Here is a 12,758-nt window from a genome sequence, read left to right as displayed (position 1 = left end):
AGAATGCTGTTCTTCTATTGTTTTTTTTTGTTGTCGAATTCTTACACCTGCTTTCTTTTTGGAATAAGCAACATTTTTACTCCTGTTTCCCCCCATTTCCGCTATATTTGCAGTCACGGCAGTTAAAACGGGAAGAGGAGCTGAGGCAGCAGGAGGTGCAGGGCCTGCAGGAGGAGCGGGCAGCGCTGCAGACAGAGGTCGCCCAACTAAAAACCAGAGTAGAAGAGCTGCGAGATGAGTTGGTAACACAGAAAAGGAAGCAGGCCGTCAACATCAAGGACTTGACAAAACAACTAACGCAAGGTTTGCAAGCCTTAAGGGGTCATATTTTGCTAAACCCACTTGTATTGGTCTTTGATACATTTATTTGTATATTTGGGGGCCCTGGTAGTTCAAAAAGTTTGAATTTGAACCCTCCAGGTGCTGCAAAGCTATCTTTATATTCATTTTAGCAAAAATCAAGTGGGTTTCTACAACCAGTTTTAATTCCTGCTGAATTTGTTACATCTATAACTAGTTATGTCACGACATTTGCACGTATAAGGACAAGACTTCCAACGAACATTTCTCAGAGTACAACATAATTGTTTGTCAGCAGCAGTGGTTGTAGTCCATACTGAAAATATGTCTAAACTTCAAGCTGATTACCTAAAATGTTGAGTTGTTGGTTGAACCAGACAGAGCATCATTGCCAACAACCTAGAGGGGGTGGGGCATGAAGTGGCCCATGTGCATTTAAAGGGCCAGCGCTCAAAACAACCTTTCTGGTGTCATTACTCAGAAATAGGGTTGGAGATGGACCTGTGGAGTTGAATTAATGAAGAATTCAGACCCAAGCATAGCATTTACAGTTTATGTAGACCACAGAGAAATGTTTTAAAATGCATAATTCCATTTAAAAAAAAAAAAAAAAAAAAAAAAAAAAAAGCAAAATATCACTCCTTTCATCTAAATTTGTCCTGAGATGATGTTGCAAATACACAGTATAGCATCACAGTTGTATAGTGCTTTGACATGTGTTCATCTGTCCATATGCTCTGGGTGTCATGTGACAAGCCTTACCTTCTCATTATTGTTTATTTTCAACTTTGTTGCTGATCAATCTGGAGACACCCCGTGCTCAGGATGTACTTTCATGTCACTTGTGCCAACCAAGTAATGAGAATAGACACATAGGTTCAGTGCTTTGAGATCCAGTGTCCTCATCCTTAAAGAGACAGTATCCTGTACTTTGTTTTCTGGGCACTGAGAGTAACTTCGCAGTAACCTTACGGCATCATGTTCATTTCTATTATCTTCTATGTATATGTTCTTCATACAGTAGTTGGCAGGTTGGACAGCCAACACATTTTGAATTAGAAGAGTCTGTGATCATTCATCAAATATGCCGTCTGACAATATGACTACAGTATAGTCATTTTTTGCTTATGCAGGGGAGGTTTGCTGAGCATGCACTCCTGGCGCAAAAGCACATTTATACAAGCAGACACCTCAGTGAGTTGAAACAAGTAATAATGTAGACGTAGCTTTGACTTTGCTTTTGCTTTTCTGTTGGCAGCTCGGTTCATTATTAATTATTTTGTGTGAATTTCTTAGACAGTCTCAACTGCAGCCAATTTTGTCTGCATTGTTCCTTTTACAAGACGAGTATCGATTAGTTGATTAGCTAAGGAATCAGTGGATCGGCTGTAGTAGGCATTTTTTAAACAATCAATTAGTCTTACAAATAGCATAGTCAGACTTGTTTTTATTAAAGGGGCAGCAAAAAGCACATCATGGACACTGTAATTTCATTGGGGCGTGTATCATAGCTTCAAAATGTAACTCCACAGTGTCAGTTTTACTGTAAATATGACTCTTCTCCTGTTTGGCAGTGGAAAGTTGGAACTCCTCTTTTTTTTTTTTTACAGCTCGAAAGAGACTGGAGCAGGTTGAGAATGGAGGCTGTGACCGAGATGCAGGCAGTATGGGCAGTCGCTCCAGTTCCTCAGGTATGGAATCTGGATTGGTTGTGAAATATGTTTTGGCTGCAAATGTGATTCGGCCATTGAAGCCAGTTTGTCTTCAAAACACATGGGGAAAAAAGTGTTTTAGTTATATGATTTAAGACTTATTGAAATGTATCATAAGTTTTCTCTTGCTTTTGGATTTCTCACAGCTTGTTATTTATATAATTTGAACTTTTCAGTGAACAGTTTTCTGATCTCAGGTCTCTAATCTCTGTTTCTTTTCTTTCCTTTGTCCAGGCTCCTTGAATGCACGCCATGGTGGGAGTGGTGGTGTTGAAGAGCGTTCACCAGAGAGCCAGTCCGGTCCTTCAGTGGTCGTCGTGGACAGCTTCCCAGAAGTTGACAAGGCAGTGCTAGTCGAGCGCATTGTCCGTCTGCAAAAAGCCTTGGCACGCAAGCAGGAAAAAATTGAGTTCATGGAAGACCATATCAAGCAGCTAGTGGAGGAGATCCGCAAAAAGACCAAGTGAGTGGCATGGACCAGAGAGCAGGGTGCAGAGAGAGAGATGATAAGGGTTTTTCCTCCTTTTTTTTCACAGCAGACCACATTGCAGTGTTAAAGCTGGATGAGCCAACACATGTTTAAGTCCTGCAGAACTCTTAGCTTTAATCAGTTTTGCTAGAAACTATCATGTCGACTTTTTTGACTTTTTTTTTCTACAGAAACATAAAATCACTACCAGTAGCCATTAAACTATAAAGAACTACTCAGCAAAACATAGAAAAGCTGCTCTCTAATGAGAAGAGCATACTTAAGGCTGATTCTTGATGCTCGATGCACTATTTCATCACTCCTGCCAGTTTCGAATACCAAGCTGTTACAGCAGGTTAAATGCACCATTTGAATACAGGTGTATTGATATCGCAAAACATCCCAGGAATAATTGTGCAGCCACATTTTGTATCACCTTCACAAAAAATAGCGATAAGCTCAAGTAATAGTGCAGCATACATAGACTGTGTATATATTCAGTATTCATTGTGATATCACCTGTAAGTTTACAGACTGCCATTTTCAAAGTCTTGAATTTGCTTTTTGGATTGAGCAAGAAATGGCCACATTCTGATTAAAGCAGTGATATTTTGCTTTTTTTTAATGGAATTATCTATTTCTGAGTAATGACATGAAAAAAGTCGTTTTGAGCGCTGGCCCTTTAAATGCACGTGAGCCACTTCACGTCCCTCCCCCTCCAGGTTGTTGACTGTGCTGCTCTGTCCCATTCATCCCCCAACTGAACATTTTAGGTAATCGGCCCAAAGTTTGGACATATTTTCAGTATGGACTACAACCGCTGCTCCTGACAAACAATTATGTCGTACTCGGAGAAATGTTCGATGGAAGTCTTGACCTTATATGCGTAAATGTCATGATGTAACCAGTTATAGACGTAATAAATTAAGCAGGAATTAAAACGGGTTGTAGAAACCTACTCGATTTTTGCCAAAATGAATATTTTGATAGCTTTGCAGTACCTGGAGGGGTCAAATTCAACCTTTTTGAACAATTAGGGTCCCCTAATAAATATACCAAAAACTAATAAAAGTGGGTTTAGCAAAATATGACCCCTTTAAAGGGTGCCAGTGGGGAAGCATGAGTGTTGACAGGTAAAACTTGGCTAACCTATTAAAGACAATGCACTTTTAACCACGGGTAAACAACTGCAGCTACTATTTCATCTAGTTGCTGAACACTAACATGAGCAGTTTCGTCTGATAGCAATACTTTTCACTTTTAACGTGTAAGCACATTCATTAGCGGGCTAGCTGAGAGTTATTGTAATCCTATAACACCAAAATAATGCAGACATCTAATGAAGCTAAGCTATGCTAATAAGCCCTGCATTGAGAAAAACATTTGTGGGAGAGAGCAATTTCACAGGGTTGTACGTGTGATTTCTCAACCACAACTACAGTAAAGCTTTCAGTCAGGAAAAAATATGTTTTACCTAACAAAGAGAACCGTCAAACCTCTGACTCAGCAGGTGAGCAAGCTGTCAGTCAAAACTGGCAAAGTACATGCATCAGACATCAGTTCTTTCTATTAGTCCTCAAATCTTATTAATGGAAGAATCATTTACAAAAAGAATCACTCGTGCATATGTTACAGGTTAAGCAAATGGCACCATAATGAAGTATTATTGAGAATAGTGGTTTCAATCTCTAAATTAATGCCACATTGACTTAATTTCAAGCTGTTGTTGCTGCCCTGTCATGTGGAAACTTCCCATATTTTACTGATTTGACTAACCTTCAGAACATATTTGCTTATACATACAGTTTATGCTCCCCTGCCTCCTTCTGCATCTCTATCATCTCCAAATTCCTAATCACGATTCTTGACAAACATCTCTCTGAGCTATTTATAGTCGATCAGGGGAGGAAGAATGCATAACTGCAGACCGTTAATGATGTTCCGTCCACATTCAGGGATAAAGCTTATATTAAAGAGGCTGTATGAAGGACATTAGGACTTGCTTAATCACATCACACCTTCATGTGTACTTTGCACGCGAAAGCAGAGTGTGCCAGGAATAAATTAAGTTTTATACGAGTTTTATGTATTCTGAACTCTGATAGGTAAAGCCAAAAGGAGTGAATGAGCGAGATATTGTTCATTGATCAAAATCATCAAAGTTCCGCATCAGATTGACTCTTTTAATTCTCTGAGATATTAAACTCCACTTGGACTATCTCTTATTTCCCACTTCCCAGCTTTTCCAGCTATTCACTTGGAATGAATCCATTAGCCTCAACCTACATTCAAGAGTTAAAATTGAGGACGAATCCCACGGTTGCAGTGCTAAATTTAGCTCCATAAAATCTCAGCTAAGCAGGGGGGTGTTACACTACCCAGAATGTGGATGTGAATTTGTCCTTTTTGCCTTTCTGTCTCACTATTCCCTCCAGGACATCATGGTGAACAGTGACAAGATAACTGTACGCCTGAAGCAGGTGATGAAAAGACTCAGACATGTGGAATCAGAAGCTTAGCCAGCGATGAAGGACAGTTCATAATGGAAAACTGAAGCAGCCACTGCTTGTTTTACCTTAAAACATCCCCACCAAAACAATATTAATTATTAATGACAGTTGACTGATCTCAGCAGCGTTTTTGACTTCCTTTTTGCCCATATACTCTTTATAAATTGCATTGCATTGCATTGTAATGAAATGAACTACAACATGCAAAAAATACATGCATCTTCCTTCAAGGACAATGATGTCTGTCCTTCAACCCCCACACCTGGCTAATATCACCATTAAAGCTAAATGGTCTGTTCATGTGAGTTGAATCCAAATGATACAACAATCTGAAGAGAACAAAGCAGGAGGGGGCTGTTTGCTCAGGGAGGTGTGGATGGGTGTTTATGCGGAGCATCCCTTTCACTTTATTATGGATGTAATCATGGTAACTGCTAACCACGGTATACAAGCTTTGTTTTAGACTGCTGAGGATCCACACCTGCTCAGTGTGTTAAAAACGATTCAATTTATCATTCCAAGGTTATCTGGGATCAGTCCCCAGCGCCAGTCAACCGTGGATTTCCCTTGGAGCCTTTACTTTTCACTGGCATGGATTATAACCTAGTGCCCGTGAGGTTATCTCTGTAGTACAGAGGATATAGTCTGATGAAGATTACCTTCTATTAGGGCTGGGCGATATGGGAAAAAAAAATATCACGATAATTTTTTTCATATCAGACTATATCGATTTGTATCGATTTGTATCCCGATATAAATCAAATCACTGTTTTTGTCAAGCTTACATTTTCTGTTACTCATAAGTTAGTTGTGAAGACATCAGAAGGTTATTTTTGATTTAAATCTGATTTATTTCCTGTCAGAGGTTGAACATGACAGATGTGCAGAACGTTATACAACTGTTTCAGATAAATAAAACAGGTACATATATTTAAAACTAAACTAAAAGTCTGAGCAGCAGGCAAGCTTTCAAGTTTTGAAAGAGAACACAAACAAAACAGACCATCTTCACAAAACAATACCGGGGTATATACATGGGTGTGCATTCCGTAACTGCCATAACTACTGCAACTGGCGTAAACCGAAAACGAAACTTAACATGCTTTGAATGTCCAACCCCCAGCCTCTATGCCGCACACTACTTTTCAGTAACCCGGTCGCCCGAGTTCTCTGTCAAATTTTCTCCTGAGGGGGAACACATTACCTCCCGCTGCAGACCAAACATTAGTGTGTGTACTGCAGCTGCTCTTACGCCTCAACCTAACTTGCTGTAGCTCTAGTGTGATTGGTTCAGTGCGGCACTACTTAATTATGATTGGCTGTTCTTATGTTTGTCTAAACATGAACGAATTAATTCTTTCAAAATTGTATTGAGCATATCTCATATTTCTATCAAGGAAAAGTTATATCGTGATATATATATCGTTATTGTTTTATCGCCCGGCCCTACCTCCTATAAATATATAGCATAATTGCTAACTCATATATTTGGCCAAATTGTGATATCTGTGTATGTCTTTACTGTCCTAACACTGCTGCTTCATTTTGTATCATTGGCTGTGATCTTAAAAAAATATGACTTAAGCAGTTATGTTAACAATATGGAAAAACAACTCCTAATATTTCCGTTAAAGTTTCTGTTTTGTTATCTGGATTATCCTTCTTTCTCTGCCTCTGCATTCCCTCTTGCCACAGTCACTGCAAAGGGTTTAGTCACCCCAAGAACTGGACTTTTTCATGTGGGTCCCTCACAAGCTATCAGCATAAACACTGATTGCTGAACTCTGTGCATGCTTGTCTTGCTGCTCTCATTGTTCACACCCGCAAAGCTGGAGAAAAGAGGACGTATGAGATGTAACAAACGTAATTCAAAGCATCATAATATCACCTATATCCCACTTGTTGCTTACATTCATGTTCGCCACCGCCAGTGCATGCCATTCAGCGCACCATGTAGCCACATCTTTAATTTCTGTCACTTTTTTTTTTTTAACTAAACACTGTCGTGATGGAACTCGGGTCCAAATATGGACCAAATGTTCAAGTCTAGTTAGAGGTAAGTCTCATTTTATGTCTGTGCAAGCTCTGTTTGTGTGTGCGTGCATGAGAGCAGATGCTGGTGGTTTCATGGTCTGTAGTGCTTTCATAGCATTTTATGTCTTTTTCTTTTTTTTTTTTTTTTTCCATAGGTTCAGTTGTTTTGCAAGTTTCCAATGCAAACACTGCAGTTTTAGGTTTACGTAGTGCATAGATACTTAGTGGACTTCTGTTAAAGACTCATACTTTGAAGGAAAAACATAACCAGGCTATAGAGTATTGCTGTGCCTTTTTTACCCTTGCAAATTACACGTCTTCAGTTCAGGTACAATGTTGATAAATGTAGGAACTTTGAAGGAGGATTGAGGTGCTCCAGTTTGCTGCAAGCGGAGTCGTTTGTCCAAATCGGTTCATCTATTTTTGTCTTGTAATTAGCAACTTCTAAAAAATAACAATATTATCCAAATGTCTTTAACAGAAGTCACTGGCATGTGTTCAGTCCTCCCAAAATTATTTTACAATATGAATAAAAGGTCTGTTCTCAACTAGTTGTCATCCTATGCATGTACAAGATAGATTATAATAAAGGAATTAATATACTTTATATTAAATTAAACTTCCAGTAGTTAAAGTTGCCACTTATGAGTCTACATTACATCCATTTAATAGAGGTAACCTTGTTAAATATTAAAAAACAGTGCTGTGTGTCACATCAGAAGAAGCAAGGTTTTAACCATAAGGATGTAGCCTGCAAAATATGTTCCATTACTTTTTATATTGTTTTTCTGGTCTTCTTTTAATTCCTGCTGTCCTTTTTGATGTTGAATCATTTGTTTTATACATGTTGTAGTATATCAACTTTAAGGCACAAAACTCTATGCTTCATTTTGCTGCTTTATGACTTTGGGTTTAATGTATTTTTGTCGTAACCCATCTTGTGAGCTTCACAGAAGATTCTTGACCTTTGCTTTTCCGTTGCGATGCAGCATGTGCGGAGGTGACAGGGCGGGACAGTGAAGGAACAAAGATGGCAGAGCTTCCAAATATTCTGTGATAGTGAAATTTAGCCTTAAAGCGTGCTCTCTTTAATGATTATCAGCAGAAATGTTACGAATCATACTCTCTTGGTGATTTCCATAAATATCTTAAAGTTTAAATACTGCCTTTTATTTTCTCCTTCTGTTCTCTTTCCTCTCATGGATTATGAATTAACAGATAACAAACCAGACGGCAGTAATGCTGCTGTCTACACGTGTTCTTCTAAGTGGAACACGTTCACTGGCAAAATTGGATGATGAGAAGTTTTCGAGCCTTTGACTAATGACTACTTCTCCCATTTTCTCTCTGATACAGACATCTCGTAACCTTGACACCATGTTCTTACAGAGACAAAAATATATAATGAACCTGAAGATTTATCTCTCTCTGTCTCACACACATGTTAAATAATTACATCCTGGCAGCCCATTCTATCCCTGCTGTTTTCATTATGTTCTTTTCTTTGACTGGCGCAATAATAGTCTCACTAACTATGACTGAACGTATCCCTTACTCACGAGTTCAAAAAGCCACCCTACTGGAATTACAATTCCAGCGACGTCTACTTCTTTTCATACTGGAAAGGTTGTTAATGCTCTGTAGGAGTCCTCCACGCTCCAAACTATAAATTCCATTTTTCTCAATTTTCTTGTAGCGGTCTCCAGCAGATGACGTTCACTCACTTTGGTCTCTCTTTCTTTGAAACACTGTTTTACTCTTCTCCTCTCTCCTCACCTTCCTCTCCATAGAATCATCCAGAGCTATGTGTTAAGAGAGGAGTCAGGGGCCCTTTCGTCAGAGGCGTCTGACATTAACAAGGCCCACCTGAGCCGGCGGGGGGGCATCATGGCTTCGCTGTACACTTCCCATCCGGCGGACAGCGGACTGACCCTGGACCTGTCATTGGAGATCAACAGAAAGCTGCAGGCCGTGTTGGAAGACACACTGCTGAAGAATATTACTCTGAAGGTAAGCTGTCTCCTGCTGCTTCCTCCTTGACAGGGAAACACTGCACTTTATTTAGAAACACAATGTACCACGCTTGGTCTATTTATATGCTTCAAAATATGGCATTCTTTTGTATGTTTACTTTTTATTTGTTTTAACCCTTTCTGCTTGTACAGTGTCTTTACTAATATTCTCTATCATTTTAGCCAATCAAAGCTCATATACAAATACTAGCATGTTGAGCCGTGGGGATCCACAGGTTCTAGATTTGGTAGTTTTGATGCTGTTTGGTATTTGTGCATGCTGTACCGTATTTGTCCAGTCACCGCCAAAGTGTTCTGGCCATAGTAACATGATTGTAAGGCTATTGTATTCCAAAATTACTAATGTCCCCTCTCCTATCAACTTGCCGTTTTCGCTGCTGTCTTCTTTGTCCAAAAGTGCGTGAGAATGCCAAACTGCAGCAGTCAGCTCTTTCTGGATTTTTTGTGATTTCCAAGAAACACACACACGAACGCACGCACTCAGAGGCCACTTGGCTTTTATTATATAGATTTTATCTTTAACATATGCGTAGCATAATAATCAACTTCTTTTTTATTTTGATCAGTGTGTTCTGATGAAGTCTTTCAAACATAAAGAAAAAGTAAGATAAACACTGAGACATACAGCAAAGGTATAAGACACAACAAAACAAAAAAGAGTTCATAATCACCTTCTTTACTATTGAAGTAACTTCTAAAACTAGATGGATGGATCTGTGGACTGTTTGTTCTTCAGACTGAAATAAAACAATAAAAAAACAGAACAGATGGGATATGTCATATCTTTCAATCTTAGAGTAAAAAGATTCCATTACCTGGATGCTTATAGAATAGAATAGAATAGAATAGAATAGAATAGAATAGAATAGATCTTTATTGTCACTGTTAAAGGAACAATAAAAATCCGTTTTGCTGCAAAAAGACTATAAAAATATCACAAAATACTGAAAAATACTGACAAAACACAAAAACTACAATGATAAAATATTAAATATACAAAAACTACTAAATACTACTAAAATATGCAAAAAGCTAACTCTGTACTACAGATAACAAATATCTACAACATATGAGGATTAGTGTTGTGAGAAGTGTGTCTTTTACTGAATCTGCTTTAAAATATTATGGGTTTGTACGTGTTCTACTCCCTAAACTCCCTCTGTGTGCTATGAAGATTGTTAAATTAAATTTTGCTCAAGCCTCCTGTCAAACACCCCAACAGACCATGGCAGAGTCAAACGCTGATCACTTCCTTTATGTCTTTACACTTGAACCAACCTGAGAGTCTGCAGCATCCCTGGATCCCTCCAGTATCATCTATCATTTAGTTTTGTCACAGCCACTCCGACCTTATGTAGAAGAAACAGCTGACTTTCCTCTCAAATTCACTTGAATTATGGAGCAAAGTGGCAGCTGAGATTGCTGGGATGTTCCAGAGTGACTTTGCAGAGCAGCCCTTTATGCCAGTTTCAACCTCCAGTCACTACATTTACGGACTAGAAGAGCTCAGTAGAGTATAAGACTCCACAGTCCTGTACTTCATGTCATTCATCAAATACCCTATCACAAAATATTACACTGTTAACACCAAAAATTAGTCCATGTAAACACTTTTTTAAATGCTAGTAACCCCACTAACTGGTGATTTTATCATGCACGATGCCACAAACATGCTGGAATACAGGGAACTCCACTCAAATTAGATGAAGTTCTTTCACCTCAGTTTGCTGTTGTGTCTAGTACAATACAAGGAGCAAAAATCACTGTTCCCAAATCTAAAAAAAAAACCAATAATATTCCTGCCTTGCTATTTACATGTGGAGTTTTAACACATGCTGAAGAGTTGCAGTATAAAAGGGGCAGATGGTGACATATGCACCTGACTACTGTAGTTAGTTGATGCTGGAATGACTCTTGGTGGTTGTACCGTATTTGAAAGAGTACAAAAAAATAACCTCCACCATTTAAAATAAATAAATAAATAAATAAAAAGTATAAAGTTTATTTGATAGGGACAATGCAAATTACATAATGTAACTAACAAACAAACAAGCTGCAGTAACTGATGATTCACACAAAGAGATTATAGCTATTGCTAGTTTTCATCTCCAATCCCTAGTCAGGCTTTTAGTAGAGAAAAACAGAGAAAGAAAGAACAATCCACTCCTTTTCCACAGATCTACAACATTCAGTGTGTTCATCTTCCAACAACTCTCATGAAAACTGGTGCTGCCATTTTTTTTTTTGCCAACCCAGTGACTGACAGACCATGCCTCTGCTAAAACATAGCCCCATAGTGGAGGTAATTAGACCAATAATGTACTCATGGCACCAAAAAAGATGTATTTCTAGCCAGATTTTTTCAGAACTGGCTCGTATGTTTATATCACCCCAAGCACTGGCACAAAATGCTGGGGTGTTTTTTGCACAAATAAAACATTTAACAATAACATATTACAGTACTGGAGTCCATGTGGGCCTGAAGACTCCACCATCGCTGGTTCTTGTGCAGCAATTGGCTTCTGTCACACATCATCCCTTATCTCTCTCCCTCATCTCCAACTACCTCCTGACAGTTGATTTCCTAATTATGGCTTAAAAAGCTCCCAGAAATACTCTCTACAAAATGACAGTATTAGTGCAGTGTATAATCAGGGAGTGAGGGATGACAGGGGGTGTCAGGCCGCCTGCTACTTTTTGTTTTCTACCATTTGGGTCATATGTTCCAACGCTCTCAAATCAGCTGCAACGCGAATCATATAGTCTTTCTGTGGCTGTTGTTTGATTTGACAGGCTGACAGTGCTGTCAGGACGGTGCAACATCAGGTTGTCTACCATCCTCTTCAATTTTTAGTGAAGTGACACTAGAAATTCTGGGTCCAATTCAGACTCTGTATTAATGCCACGCTCTGATTTTTTCCTTTATTAACTCGCTACATTCAATATAACTTCTTTTTTAACCTGTATGTAAGCTTTGCCCAGCGCATATTTCTGCACCACTGGTTCCTTTAATGAATTAATCGATTTAGGATTTCAGCAGAGCTACTTTTCTGATGATGCACTGGTGTTAAATGAAAGAATCTGTTCCACTTCTTGGATCTCAGTTTACAGCAGGAGCCAGTCTCAGAGGGATTTGGCCATATGGTACACTGCAGAGAGTGGGGCAACAACTCATTATGTCTGCATTTATTTAAGCTTTTGTCCAAATTTGTTCATTGACCACAGGTAATATGATTCAGATGGATTTTACCATATTATCATGAACTAATGAATCAAATAGATTTAAATCAGATTCTTCTTCATTGTGTAACATTTATTGAAATTCATAATAGTGATATCCCGATCTGGATTTTTTGGCTTCTGATCTGATTTTTTTTTTTTAGGATTAGTTTTGCAGATACCAACTTTTTACAATGAAATTTTCATTTAAATTTGGACTCATTATTTATAGGTTGTGCTATTATTTTACTTGAGGTCACAATTGGGCTGAATGTAGAACCTGAACTAAAACAAGTATGACACCTTTGACTCTTCATAACTTTAGTAGAATTTTTGCACTTTCCAAATTCATACTGTGGGCTAAATTAGAACAATCTTGTGACTAAATCCGATCCAATTTTTGAAAAAAAAATGCCAGATCGGCAGCCAATTCCAGTTGGGTCATCCCTAATTTATAAGGCCCTAATTACAAATCTTGAAT

The 12,758-nt window shown here is 38.5% G+C and overlaps 1 protein-coding gene across 3 annotated transcripts in view; it reads left to right on the top strand.

The window, feature by feature from the left end:
• ccdc186 (coiled-coil domain-containing protein 186) overlaps positions 1–12,758 on the top strand; it is a 39,890-nt gene that overhangs the window by 14,154 nt on the left and 12,978 nt on the right. The window contains exons 12-15 of one of the 3 annotated variants that reach the window (XM_030163214.1): positions 114–303; positions 1,911–1,991; positions 2,247–2,475; positions 8,816–9,035. In XM_030163214.1, the coding sequence (XP_030019074.1) occupies positions 114–303; positions 1,911–1,991; positions 2,247–2,475; positions 8,816–9,035 (720 nt within the window). Of the gene's footprint in view, positions 1–113; positions 304–1,910; positions 1,992–2,246; positions 2,476–4,916; positions 5,224–8,815; positions 9,036–12,758 lie in introns of those variants that run through there. The other 2 variants (XM_030163215.1, XM_030163216.1) reach the window with 2 other exon arrangements.

Source organism: Sphaeramia orbicularis, chromosome 19, assembly GCF_902148855.1.
Source record: "Sphaeramia orbicularis chromosome 19, fSphaOr1.1, whole genome shotgun sequence".
In the NCBI taxonomy this organism is placed as follows: Eukaryota; Metazoa; Chordata; class Actinopteri; order Kurtiformes; family Apogonidae; genus Sphaeramia; species Sphaeramia orbicularis.
The sequence above is the reverse complement of the archived record's forward strand: the minus strand, read 5'-3'. Positions and strand labels throughout refer to the sequence as shown.